The 14,793-nt window shown below is 40.8% G+C and overlaps 1 protein-coding gene across 3 annotated transcripts in view; it reads left to right on the top strand.

Moving 5' to 3' along the window:
* LOC139945860 (receptor-type tyrosine-protein phosphatase T-like) overlaps nucleotides 1-14,793 on the top strand; it is a 62,256-nt gene that overhangs the window by 2,395 nt on the left and 45,068 nt on the right. For 2 of the 3 annotated variants that reach the window (XM_071943352.1, XM_071943354.1), the window contains exons 2-6: nucleotides 2,644-2,803; nucleotides 5,051-5,371; nucleotides 10,124-10,384; nucleotides 11,336-11,470; nucleotides 12,825-12,971. In XM_071943352.1, the coding sequence (XP_071799453.1) occupies nucleotides 2,692-2,803; nucleotides 5,051-5,371; nucleotides 10,124-10,384; nucleotides 11,336-11,470; nucleotides 12,825-12,971 (976 nt within the window). In that variant the 5' untranslated portion in view covers nucleotides 2,644-2,691. Of the gene's footprint in view, nucleotides 1-2,643; nucleotides 2,804-5,050; nucleotides 5,372-7,182; nucleotides 7,330-10,123; nucleotides 10,385-11,335; nucleotides 11,471-12,824; nucleotides 12,972-14,793 lie in introns of those variants that run through there. The other variant, XM_071943353.1, reaches the window with a different exon arrangement.

Raw genomic sequence — 14,793 nt, 5'->3', positions numbered from 1 at the left:
CTTGTTTGGTAGACAAGTGCGCGATATAAGTCTTCGATATTATTATTTTTACTTTTGATATCACGAGTCAAAATACTCAACGGGTTAAAACAGTTGTTAAAAAAGATTTCCCCACTTTTTTCCACCTCGTGACACAATGACCGATTGAGCTTATAAACTTTCAAAATGGTTGTTATTTCCTGTAGTGGCCTATTATTTTATGTTGGGTAACATCATGGAGGAAGTACACATCAATTAATGTGGAAACTGTTCTTTTACATTTTTTTGTATTGCCAACGTGCTGGGCACAGTCATGTGCTATTATACAAATATTGACTGCTTCGAGTGCTATGGTCAAAACTATGACTCCCGAGGTGATCCACGGAGCGTTCTATTTTCCCGAGGCGAAGCCGAGGGAAAATAGAACGCTCCGGGGATCACCGAGGGAGTCATAGTTTTTAACCATTGCACGAGTAAAAGCAGTCAATATTTGTTTTATAACACCCCAAACATTTCTAAAACCTGTATTATTATTATTAAGTTACAGACCTGAATGCTACAATCCACGGACGACGCGAACACAGATTGCAAACACTTTTACCTACTGTGTTGCATGTAGTGTCGGACAATCCGAAATGGTTACAGACTGTTAATTTATCATCCTCGTACACGCAACGGACGTCTGGGTACTGCACGCCGTGTGCTAGTCTGTCGGACTAGCGCACGGCGCCATGTGCTAGTCTTCGGACTAGCGCATGGCAAACCGACGCTCTATCACACGGCCGTCGTCTAGCAAAACTAAGACATGTCATGTGACGCGCTCTAAACCAATGAGCAGGCACAATACTTGCAAGGGGTGTTATAAATACTTTTATTTTGTTGTATATTTCTTGCTGCCTGCTGTACATCGGTCAATCTATGACCATATTGATACAATATCACCTGATAGGCACAATTTTCTAATATGATTTTATAATAATCCTACTGACACAGTTCAGTGAGCACACACTCCCCACGCATGACCCAGGATCCTGAGTACGATCCAGGCATCACGGAGCTCCATTTCCCGCCTTCGTGCATCACCAAGCTATTAAAAGCAGCGTGCAGCATCAGACCCGGTTTTCTCCATGAAGACGAGCATCTGGGCCCAATTTCATAGAGCTGCTAAGCACAAAAATTTGCTTAGCATGAAATTTCTTCCTTGATAAAAACCAGATTACCAACCAAATTTCCATTATGTTGCATGTTGCTTGTTACTGGTATTCAGCTGTTGTTTGCTTATCCTAAAAATCAGGTGGAAATTTGGTTGGTAATCCTGTTTTTATCAAGCAAATTTGTTGTGCTTAGCAGCTCTATGAAATTGGGCCCTGATCGAAACGTCGAGATGAAACCAACGTTTTTTTTCAGAACCACCCCTGCCAACTCTTTTAGAGATTATCATTACATGGTATTACCGCAAACCTTACTATATCGTATTTCCACCATGGAAAGTTTCAAATCCTGCATAACAATTTTACAGATTTTTTACAGGTAATTTTCGGGGGAAAAGCGGCACGAAATTTCAACGTCTATTTTGCACGAAATTAAAAGTTCTTTAAAAACAGTCACTCAATTTGTTTTTAGCAATTTGTCCTTTTGCGGCATGCCGATATGGGAGAGGATATCCTTTAAGATCTTGGTTTATGTGTATAAATGCCTCAACAACACAGCACCCGGCTATTTATCCTCTTTTGCATGGCTCAAGTCTACGCTCAGCAAGTCTACGGCTTCAAGTCGCACATTCTCTCATTTTGCTCCACACACCTGTAATATACTTCTCCACCTCAATCAGGAAATTTGACTCTCTTCGAACAGAACATTCAAGAAGTGTATTAAACATTATCTGTATCCAATCTAATGCGCTGCGTTCTTGACGTATAGTGGCACTATACAATCGCTTATAAAAAAAAAATGTATGTAATAACAAAAGAGGGATGACCATACGCCGATGTGTAATTAGCACGTCATACTTGACTCACAGTCCAGAGTCCTGTGGCAAAGGTCGTGGGTTCGAGTACAACCTGATCAATGATATGCTGTGTTTTTTTTTCACAGGACTCGGGGGAACCTGAGTAAAGTGCTTAAAGGCAGTGGACACTATTGGCTATTACTCAAAATAATAATTATCATAAAACCTTTCTTGGTAACGAGTAATTACACTAACAGATAATAACATTAATAATAAACTATTTTGTTGTTGGTAAATACAATTGGTCTGCGGGCATCTTTTGTAGACCCTACTGGTTGCTATGGAAAACATAGCAACCGTCGCTATGCATTCTACAGGTCACATTCATTGGAGACACCTCTGAAAAATATGTTTAGAAAAAAATTATTTGGTTTCCGCAAACCTAATATTGATACCTCACCATGCAATGCCTCAATGAATGTTGAGCAATGTGCAAAGTTTCCTGCTTTTATCACAACTTCTGAGCATTTAGTTTTTTTCACCCATCGCCTAAACTATATTAGCCTTTTTCGTGGCGGTCATTACAATGAGTGCGCTGTTTGGTTTGGGTGTAGGCTGATACTACAGACAAATTCATACCCAAACCTTATAACTATAACTATCATCTCAAAGTGGCTTGAACTTTTATGAGCAATTATGTTTTTGAATTCTCATAGGAATAAGTAACCCAACTGCTGTAATATCACTGTCGTTCCTCGAGGAAAATGAGCGGGACGCTGCACGATGTCCGGCCGAGGCCTGGAAGCCTCCCCACGGGTGTACGGTCAGCGATTCTCGGTCTACTGCTTCTTGTCGGTGTATTTTCAACAATCTCGGGTAAATAAAAAAGAAAACAGACTCATGTTTTGTTTTTTTAGATCACGTTCGTAAAAATTGGTGGGTTTTGTTTGAGTAATTGTTATGTTATTAATATTATATTAAAATGACTCGCACAATAATATTTACACGCATCACTTTCTTTTACATTAACGTAAGGCCTTACTACAGGGTGTCTCAAAAAAAAGGTAATCCTACTTTAAAGGGTTTTTATGGCCAGACTATTATGTTTACCAGCAGAAAGCATGGCATCATCTTAAAGCTGAAACCTTGTGCTTTCCAATGATACATTTGGTTACATTCAAGGGTCATGCACCAGCGAGCACCATTGTCTTGAAGTTGTGGTGCATAAATGCAGTTGGTTCACTTTTGAACCCATGTCATTTTGGCCTTCAGACAGAGTGTAAACCTCGGGTTGTCACAAATGGTTCAGCTAATAAAAGCAGAGTGGTCAAGAAAAGGTATGAAACCAGAAGTTTGCTGGGATCTCTCTCACACCGCTCAAGAAGCCACTCACAGAAAGTATGTCTTCTTGCAAGATCAGGAAGCAGAAGTTCATGACGGATGTGAAGATGTGGAACAGATGGAAGTGAAGGTCCAGATGAGTGATCCGATTAAAAGTGGTGTGGCTCAGTCCAACACCATTCCGTCTTGCACTTGTCTCCCGTGGGTGGTCAATCAGTTGCTGTCGTAGGATAGCGATGTTTTCCTGAGATCTCGCTGTCCTTGGCCTTCCTGAACTTCCTTTATTGCAATTGAGGCTGGTTCCTGATGTGCTTCATACTTTCTCACATTGGCCCAGATTGTTTCTTTGCTGTTGGTTATCGATCTGGGAATGCTTCTCGAAATGCATCATGTGTAGCCTGCAAAAAGTTCTGGTTTCATACCAATTCTTGACCACAAATATTCTCTGTTCTGCCGTTAGCTGAACCATTGTGACAAACTGAGGTTTACACACTGTCTGAAGGCCAGAATGACAAGGGTTTAAAAGTGAACCAACTGCATTTTTGCATCACATTTTCAAGATAATGGTGCTCGCTGATGCATGACCCTAGAATGTAACCAAATGTATCATTGGAAAGCACAAGGTTTCAGCTTTAAGATGATGCCATACTTTCTGCTGGTAAACATAATAGTCTGGCCATAAAAACCCTTTAAAGTAGGATTACCTTTTTTTTTGAGACACCCTGTATAGTTTGTCCCCCTTCATTGCATCTCATGAGTATAGTTGTCGCTAACGAAAGCTCAGTCAGTGTCTTTGGATGTAGTCATTTTTTAAGTGCTACCACTGATCTTTAATAAGGGAATAATAAGAGAATAAAAGAGTAGCGACTGCTCGGGCCCTTTTTGAACGGCCACGACGTTTAAGAACTCGTCGCTACCCTTTTATTCCCTTATTAATTCCCTTATTAATGGCAATTTGGAAGCAATCTACCGCGATGCATGTAACAGAATAACGTTGGTGTACATGAGTATTTTTTCAAATTTCTTTAATACGAAAACTAAGAGAAGTAATGTAAACATTCAATGTGGGGGGCTTGGAGTTTGTCTTAAATTGGAAGTGCGGCCTGTAGTGCCTCGTTTGTTCATATTCTTCGGCAGTGGACACTATTGGTAATTCCTCAAAATAATTATAAGCATAAAACCTTACTTGGTAACGAGTAATGGGGAGCTGTTGATAGTATAAAACATTGTGAGAAACAGCTCCATCTGAAGTGACGTAGTTTTTCGAGAAAGAAGTAATTTTCCACGAATTTGATTTTAAAACCTCAGAATTAGAATTTGATGTCTCGAAATCAAGCATCTGCTGAAAGCACACAACTTCGTGTGACAAGGGTGTTTTTTCCATTATTATCTCGCAACTTCGACGACCAATTGAGCTCAAATTTTCACAGGTTCAGTGTTATTTTATGCATAGCCTTAGTTGAGATACACCAAGTGAGAAGACTTATCTTTGACAATTACCAAAGGTGTCCAGTGTCTTTAAAATATTACGTCGTTTAAGGGAAATTCCACTAGTTATTTTTTATTAAATATTAATTGATGAGTGAATGTAATTTTTGTGTTGATTACATGTTAATATTCTGCAAATGTCGGGAACTTAACATTTTTACGTTAATCATAATTTATGTTTACATCCCACCATGACCCATCCCCTCAATAACAAAAATTTGTATTTGAATCATCCGTAACAGTGCTTATTGTTCTGATTAATTATAAAATAATTATTATTTGTGACTTTCTCAGAAGCCAAACAAGACTTCACTTTTTACAGCCAGAAACTGTACATAAGTGCTGGAGCAAAAAACACCATCGGTGGCTTCAAGAGCGGGAGTGACACGGGAGCTGCGGTGTCATTTGAACGGCGGCTCGATACCGGTAGCGGCGGCACTGTCTTCCCGTCCGGCAACGGGCCAAGACCCCATTCTTCTGCTTCAACTGCAGCAACACTTTTCACCATGAACGCTGGCCAGACCAGCAGATTCGGCGCTTACGACTGTAAATTTGACCCCGTAGGTGATGATCAACCCGAGGTTAAGATAACGACTCTTATTATGCCTGTTGATGGTAAGGATAACTATTGCATGACGAACATTTCATAATTATACGCAAAACGTAACCAATCGCAAAAGAGCCAAAATTAAGACAATTTTCCCGGGCTCCAGACTATGGCTAAGTAGTAGGCCCTACCTAGATCAACCATTTCATTCAAATTCAATTTATTTATTTCACTCACAGTTTACAAGTGAAGTGACAATTGTTTTCCCTGCTGTGTGCACTAAAAACATCCAAATTAGATACTAGTTAGGCCTACAAAAACAAATTCATTTCAATTTAAACAATAATTATTCATAAGTACAAACATTTATATTAATTTTGTTTTTTTACCCATACACCGATGTGTGTTAGCACTGTATACTCATAGCCCTGGTGGCCTTACACTTTCGTATTATACATATCCCAGCCGTCACGATTTTTTAAGAGTAGCTGAATTCCATGGTGACTTGTGTGTTTTCTGTTGATGACAACTCCTCCCTGATCTGGGCACCAGTCCACATCCTTCTATGAGCAACATTAATGTCAACCAAAGTTAAGTCATCAAACTCATACTGTTGAAAGAGACGGCCGAAGAAATCTCTCCTGCCGTTACTCTGCTATTTCAAGCATCAAATTGACCAAGGCTGTGTTCCAGCCCATTGTCCCAATCTACAAGAAGGGAAGCCGTTCCGATGCTGCCAACTGGACCTATCTCACACCAATATCATTGTGCAAGCCTTCTGTGTGAACACATTTTTATGTGCACGCTTTGCACCAGCGACTTCAGCCGAGAAAACTAGCGTTTCAGCCATGCTTTCTTTCCTCAAAATGGCCGTCCCTGCAGGAAAGACGCCATCAGAGTCGCCGTGCCTTGATGTACAAAATTCATCAAAACCCCGTCGACATCACGAAAGAAGACGAGTACCTCACTCCTCATCATCCAGTAGAGGAGTTAGGCTACAGCTCTCGCTTCAGCATCCCTCTCCTCAGCTCATCAGAGTACCTCACTCCTCTTTCATAACTAGAGGTCACAGCTCTCGCTTCACGATCCCTCTAACCACCTCATCAGTGTAGGCCTAGCCTACACAAGTCCTTCTTCCCCCGCACCATCCGGGATTGGAATAATCTACAGGATGATCCAGCCTTGTACTCGTCCCTCGACACCTTGAAGGCAGCTCTGATGGTTAACCAGCTGATCATATTTTCCACCCATCATATTTTCCCTTTTTATACCGCATTATAATTTATTTTTTATTTTATATGCAAGTCGCCATAATGCACTTGCTTTCATGTCTCGTCGTTTGCGAGTGAACGCATGCACGCCAATCTGTACTTATCCAGAAGAAGAAGAAGAAACAAAAGAAGACGAAGAATTAAACCCTTTTTAATAGTTTTTAATAAAAGGTGTAACTTGTAAGTTGTGTTGGTCTTGTCCCATATTGTCTTGTCCGCTTCCTTTGTCCTTTGTCCTGTCACGGTTCCGTGGTTTTATGTTTGTTTGTCCATACGTTATGGTACAAAAGCGTTCTGCTTCACCTTACACCTAAATGTTGTCATTCTGCCGATTATTATTGATTCATTGTGCACCAAATTATTTATTATCTCATGTTACTGTGTTACTTGGGTAGTTTCAACTTAATGTGCATTTTTGTAATGAATTGCAACATTGAAACATGGAGGAATAATTAGATTATTCCTCCATGATTGAAATAAATGTTACTGAATTGAATTGAATTGAAATAATTCCTCTATCCATCAAAATCTGAGAAATTCGGTCGATCTACAGTTTATGTAAATAGCGCCCTCTCTTGATTCAGATTCTTGATTCTGGACTTTAAAACTCCACCGTGTTTTACGTTTAGTTAGGATGTTTTTGTGATGATGATCAAATCATGGAGCTAATGTCATTGCAATTTCCAATCATCATGAATCTTGCTGCAGCTGGATTCAGGGTGGTGTGTGATCACCTCCATTATCAAACAAAAAACGTGAGTAGGCCTCTACATCTTAGCCCACCTTGTTGAGCTGTTTAATGGCTCCTCTTTTAACATCGGTCTCATCACTACTGTCAGTGTCACCACCATGGGGGCTGGTCATCTCGCCACCTAGTAGCAAGCTCGCCACCAACAAAGTCGCCCCCTGCAAAGTCGCCCCCTTACCAGCTCGCCCCGAGTTGTTACAAAGTCGTCCCCTGACAATGTCGCCCCCAAACAATGTCGCCCCCTAGCAAAGTCGCCCCACAATGTCGCCCCCAGCCAATGTCGCCCCCAGAAAATAGTTAGGATTAGGGTTAGGGTTAGGTTAGGGTTAACGGGAGACGATAGCCGGACGAAACCGAAATAGTTCTAGGAGTAGGGTTAGGGTAGGGTTAGGCTTAGGCTTAGGGGAGGGTTAGGGTTAGGGTTAGACACCTTCCACAAGCACATTACTTCATACGGAATTTTTTCTGAAAATGTTTTAATTAACTATATTTTTTTACCATAATTATTGTAGGCTTAATTATTTTCCGAACAACATCTGGGGGCGACTTTGCTAGGGGCCGACATTGGCTGGGGGCGACATTGTCAATTGTCAGGGGGCGACTTTGCTAGGGCAGGGTGCAACATTATTTGGGGGCGACATTGCCAGGGTGGCGACTTTGTTTCAACCCGGGGCGAGCCGGGTAGGGGGCGACTTTGCAGGGGGCGACTTTGTTGGTGGCGAGCTTGTCAGGTGGCGAGATGACCAGCATTCGTCACCATTATACACTTACAGCCCACCTTCGATACATGTCTTAAACGCTAAGTTTGCAAAGGTCGCAAAATGCGTGGTAGTTTGATTGCAAATTTCTCCCATTTAAAAAAGTCCTATAGGCCTACTACTCCAACATACCTCATTTTATTCCTTACATTTGTGGAATTACTACTACTCTACATCTATGTGCTTTTTTGGAAACGGTCAACTCGCCCCCGCCAAATATTGGAGGGGCGTTCGTTTATCCCTGGTGATGGTGGTGTGGGTCTACTCTAGAAATTAGCTCCCCCGTGAGCCTTATTGACCCATTTCACCTGACGTCATCACCTGAATAATCTTGGATGCGCCATTTTGGTGGTCAATTTTAGGCGACGCGGCGTTTACACGTAAACCTATTGACCACCAACATGGTGAGCGTGGCATCAATCGTCGCGTGTGATGTGCGTGCAAGGGGTCAATAGTTTCTAGAAGTAGTGTGGGTTGACCCCGGTTACTCCTAGAACCATCTATGCGGTTTCGTTTTGCTATCGTCTCCCGCTACGCCCTATGGGAGACGATAATGGAACAAAACCGCATAGTTCTAGGAATAGACCCCGGTCTGCCCCCGGTGCATTCAAATAAGCTTTGACGTAATTCCAGGGGCTCAACCAGGTCAGCACCCCCGCCCTGCTTCTTGTGGAGTGGGTCACTTGAGTGTGATCGTTCGATTAGCTCTTGTCAGGGGCTCACCCGGCCGAGTGGGCACCTCGGGTCGACCAAGGGAAGCTAATCGAAAGCACCCACCATACGCTGGCATGTCCAGCAGGGCAGCGTATGTTTTTTTTTGGGGGGGGGGGGCAACGGTCTATTTATGAGGCTAGCAGAAAACTGTTACCCTCACCCTCCCCTGACCTGAGTCTTTGATATGATTAAAGCTCCACGCACAGGCTGCTGTAGGTGGAAGGCTTCTCCTAGAACTACAAACGTTACGTACGACCATGGAGGTAGACGACTGACATGACTGAGCTGAAGTGGGGGCCAGCTACTTCTAGAAACTATAGGCTTTCCCGTCTAAGATTAGATACTAGGAATAGAATAGAAATACTAGAAATAGAATAGAAGAAGTCTGGAAGTAGGGGCCAGCCGAGACCTTTTCATTCCTTGCTTGATAAATCTTATCTACTCAAATGAGATATTCCTTTTGACATTTGACTTGGTAAAAATGAGTGAAAAGGTGGAAGTGGCAGGATGGAAATCTTTCCACCAATTGCCTTTCTTTTGCAAAAAAGAAAAAAACGCCAGCACAACAGTTGTAATGCAGTCTGGAGACCAACATACCTCAAGGATCTATCTATCTTCCAATAAGTACATCCCTCCAGAGGAGTATAGTCGTACTTGGATCAAGACTTGCTGGAAAAGGTGCAGCAACGAGCTACACGACTGATCTCAGATGTGATCAACATCTAGACTACGAAGACAGACTTAAGACACTTAAACTACCATCACTAGAGTACCGCAGACAAAGGGCTGATCTCCTTCAAATATACAAAATTATGCATGGATTTGAGGCTGAAGAGAAGGATGACATGTTTGAAATCATCAAAGAATCCAGAACTAGGGGACACAGGCTCAAAATAAGGAAGGCCCACTGCAGATCTAAGACGAGGCAGATGTCTTTTTCAGTGCGAAGTATTAATAATTGGAACGACCTTCCCGACAAAGCCATTAATGCCTCTTCAATAAACAAATTCAAGTGTGAGCTCGAAAACCATTGGAAGCGCCACCCGTTGAAATACCGCCCTTATCAACGTGAACCCAGATGCAGTAAAGAAGGGGCACATAAGCTGTAGCTTCAAGCCTCAACACCAAAGTAAGTAAAGTAAAGTAAGTAAAGACCACTCATTCTCAAAAGTTTTGAGACTGAGTGGACGGACCTGTTGCGTTGGCGTTATTCTCCCCTTTTTTTATTATTTTTAAAAATAAATTAAGAAAAAGAAGGAGGGAAAATGAAAACTTAGATTATGGCGACTAATATCAATGTAACTGTATTATGTTTTTGTGTGTTCTAAGCTTACGTTATCCCGGAATCACCAACCAAAGTAGCAGCCATTGGAGAATCTGTGACATTGACGATGAACACGACCACGTCCTACACCGCTACCCAAGAGGACTTACGATGGAAGCATGATGGTGAATTCAAAACGGAATGGAATGGGCAAGCAGCCGTTACTATCTTTAGCGTACAAGCCACAGATGCAGGCATCTACGAATGTTACGAAATGCTGAGACATGGAGATCAGAAGCATGGGATCATGAAACTTATTGTAAGAGGTAGGTTGAAAATATCGGAATTAAAACAAGCAACTGTGAGTTCGATGTACAACTTTGACAAACTTTTTTTGAAAGAGATCATTGCATTAAAGACAGTGGACACTATTGGTAATTGTTAAAGACCAGTCTTCTCAGTTGGTGTATCTCAACATATACATAAAATAACCAACCTGTGGAAATCTGAGCTCAATCGGTCGTCGAAGTTGCGAGATAATAATGAAAGAAAAAACACACTTGTCAACCGAAGTTGTGTGCTTTCAGATGCTTGATTTCGAGACCTCAAATACTAAACTTGAGGTCTCGAAATCAAATTCGTTGAAAATTACTTCTTTCTCGAAAACTATGGCACTTCAGAGGGAGTTGTTTCTAACAATGTTTTATACCATCAACCTCTCCCCATTACTCGTTACCAAGTTAGGTTTTATGCTAATAATTAGTTTGAGTAATTACCAATAGTGCCCACTGCCTTTAACATACAATGTATGTGACTTTGTGGTGGATGACGGTCTGGAAATATGTCAGCTTGAATAAAAAGTGGCAGGCCCACCATGTATGTGAGGATGAATTTTAGCCAGAGGTGCGTACCGTAAACAGACATTTTCATTGTGGAAAGGGTTAAGCAGGGGACAAAGATAACAGTTTTGTGTTCTAAGTTTTTTGTTTTTTTTTATTCATTTATTTATTTGATCTTATTTTATTTTTGAGTTGATTTATTTATTTTATTTATTTATGTAGGTTGGGGTGAAACCCTTGGGTAGTGATTAGGTGGCAACTTTTTTTTTTTGAGGTGTGTTTAATGTCAGTCTCAATTCTCCAATTTGGGGGCAAGATCTAGGAAAACTGTGAGTGGAAGGAGGGGAGTCTCTCCCCCCCCCCCCCACCCCCTCCTTGTTGTAATTTTTTGCCTCATTCATCAAACCGAACACTTTTATGTGTTGTTGCTGTGTACAGAGTGTGGATTGTACAACTGGGATCCTCCATCTTGCAACAAAGCGTGCCCAGCTTGTCATAATGGAGGCGTTTGCGACGACTTAACGGGGGAGTGCATCTGCGCACCAGGGTTCAGCGGTGACTTTTGCGAAACTTGTAAGTATAGTGTGACTGAGTGATTGGTAGCGTGTCTGCCTTTTGAAGAAAGGAGTAAGTTTGGCATATGTTTTCAAACCCGGCTTTCATTGAGATAGTATCATGTTTGCTGTCATAGCGAGCAGATAAGTGCACTGGAATGAAGCTCTGGTGTTTCTGTTCAGCAGAGTGTGGGTTCGAGTCCCTGTCATGACACTTGTGTCCAAGACACTCAACCATGATCAACAGGTGCATTTTTAAATTAATTAATTTGATTGGATGCTTACTGCCAATACCATAGAAATTAGATAGAAATTACACATTTGTTTATGGGTCATTACCAAAGTATGACCTTACCTTTAATATATTTTAGCCTTCGAGAAAGACTCTGCTAGGGTCGAAACGTCAGGCCATTAACTATTTTTTGCTTTAATACAATAATCAACTTGATGGTAATCCTGAACAAAATAATAATTTAGATAATGAGCAAATAAAAAAAATCACAAGCTCACATTTTATAGTAAATATTGCAAGAACAACAATGCTTAACTGTAATATTGTTTTACTTCATTGAGTAATGTTAAAGGCATTGGACACTATCATGACTATTGGTAATTACTCCAAAAAAAACTTACGTGGTAACGAGCAATGGAGAGCTGTTGATAGTTTAAAACATTGTGAGAAACGGCTCCCTCTGAAGTAAGGTAGTTTTTGAGAAAGAGGTAAAGTCTCACTCAAATAATAAAAGACTTCAGCTGAAGCCTTTTATTATGCATCTGAAAGCACACAAAGTAATGCAACAATGGTGTTTATTCTTTCATTATTCTCTTGCAACTTCCATGACCAATTGAGTCCAAATTTACACAGGCTTGTTATTTTATGCATGTTAATAAACCCCAAACAAGAATACTGGTCTTTGGCAATATTACCAAAGGTGTCCAGTGCTTTCAGTGCCTTCACTGGACACGTTTGTGATTGTCAAAGACCACCACTGAGTATTCTCACTAGGTGTATCCCAACATATGCATAAAATAACAAGCCTGTAAAAATTTTGACTCAATTGGTCATTGAAGTTGCAAGAAAATGATGAAAGAAAAAACACCCTTGTTGTACATAATAGTGTGCTTTGAGATAGGAACAAAAGGCTTCTGGCCAGAAGTCTTTTATTATTTTAGTGAAAAAACTACATCTTTCTTAAAAACAATGTTACTTCAGAGGGAGTCGTGTCTCACAATGTTTTATACTATCATTAGTATCAACAGCTCTCCGTTGCTCGTTACCAAGTAAGGTTTTATGCTAATACTATTTTGAGTAATTACCAAGCGTGTACATACAGTGCCTTTAAGTTATATCTTGAATTGTTGTTTTTCCCCAGTACTTGGAAAGAACTATTTTGGTCAAGACGGTGGTATCACTTGCAGCACAAAAACAGATGTAGCTTGTAGAAACAACTTGATGTGTCTCCCTGATCCGTTTGGATGTACCTGTGCTGCTTCTTTCACTGGTCTCAACTGTGAGAGTGGTATGTTTTAAATAAGCCTTGGCGAAGCCGCAACTATTGGTTGCTTAGGTTACCAATTTCCAACTACTTAGTTAATCGTGCTGCCACGACTGCTATGTTTTGCTTGGATTAAATGCTTTATTGCCCAAGGAATCTATAACTGAAAAAAGGTTTAAAAAAAGTTGTGTAGCTCTTGATATAAGGTCACACTTCCCGGTTGACCCGCAAGTAAAGGTCAATGGGCCCACAGCTACCAAAGACTAATCTGCAGTGCCAAGGAGTCTATAACTGAAAAAGGAAAAAAAAAATCGGTTGTGTAGATCTTGATATATAGTCCCACTTCCGGTTGACCCAGAAGATGAGGTCAACATGGGGTCACAGTTTTCCAAAGCTAATATTTATTGCCTAAGAGTCTATAACTGAAGTTTGAACATTGGCTTTGTACTTTTTGAGATATGGGCTCACTTCCGGTTGACCCGGAAGTAAAGGTCGACATGGGGTCAAAGTTGTTTAAAACTAATCTTGATTGCCAAGGAGTCTGAACAAAAATTGATAATCGGTTGTGTAGTTCTTGAGATGGCCCCACTTCCGGTTGACCAGGAAGTAGGGGTCAACTTGAGGTCACGGTTTTTCAAATTAATCTCCAACCCCCAAGGAGTCTTTAACAACAAACAGTTGAAGTCGGCCGTGAAGTTCTTAAGATATGATGCAGCAAAGATTTCCTAATTAAATATGCAAATGAGGGTCACGTGGTTAATTAATAAAGAATTTTAATATTTTTTATGATAGGAATTAAGCTAAACATCCTAAAGCTTCCATTTGATATTATTATACGTGTTTAAAAACACATAATTTTGTAGGATACTCCTTTCCTACTCCTGCCGATAGGGGGTGCTCTTATGAGACATTTTAATTGCACGATTTCTGCACCATAATGTCTGTATTTGACTCTGAATTTGTATGTGTCTGTCGCAGAGACCAAAACTGTCATAAAATGTCAAACTATAACTTCCCCTATAGAACACGGCCCAGTTTTATGGCTCTGTCTGCTTCAACCAAACTCTGCCCATTTATTATACAACCACCATTCTCCGCTTACTGTGCAAGCGCTGAAATATCTGTGCAAGTTCAAAGCAAAGATTACATATGTTAATTTTCCCTGTGCACAAGCAAAAATGTCCCTGCTAAGCTGTGAAATATGCTTTATGTAAGCGATAATACCCGCGCTTCTGAAGTGTCAATTCTTTGCTTACGCAGTGAAGCAGAGTCAATATTGGGCAAGTCTCACAAGATTTCCCCTCATGTACTAACAATCTTTTTTGACTTTACATGTTTGAAGTGTAGGCCTTACCAAACCTACTTACAGGGCAAAATTTCATGGTTCTCTTAACCACCAAAGTCTGCGCTTACGATCACCATTTTCCGCTTACATGTGCAAGCGCCGAATATAATGTGCGAGCTTGGAAGCACACAAACAAAAGAAATCCCTGCTAAGCAGTCTATTTCACTTGACGTAAGCGCATAAATCACTGCTTCTGCTAATAAGCACTGAATCTTTTTCATTAAGCAAGTTCTGACTCGACTAGATGCACCTCAAACCTAACTACGACACTTGTCGAGATAAAATACAGATTCTCAAGATTTGTGCCGCTATGTGCCGCAAGGGCAATATTAATTATGTTGCGAATGGGTGACTAGTGAAATTTACTACTCGACTAGTCGCACCTCAAACCTAACTACAACACATTTGTCGAGATAAAATATGGATTCTCAAGATTTGTGCCTCTATGTGCCGCAAGGGCAATATTAATTATGTTGCGAATAGTAGTAAGCAACACAACTG

Source organism: Asterias amurensis, chromosome 13 (assembly GCF_032118995.1).
Source record: "Asterias amurensis chromosome 13, ASM3211899v1".
In the NCBI taxonomy this organism is placed as follows: Eukaryota; Metazoa; Echinodermata; class Asteroidea; order Forcipulatida; family Asteriidae; genus Asterias; species Asterias amurensis.
Note: the sequence above shows the minus strand (reverse complement) of the source record. Positions and strands in the feature narration are given on the sequence as shown.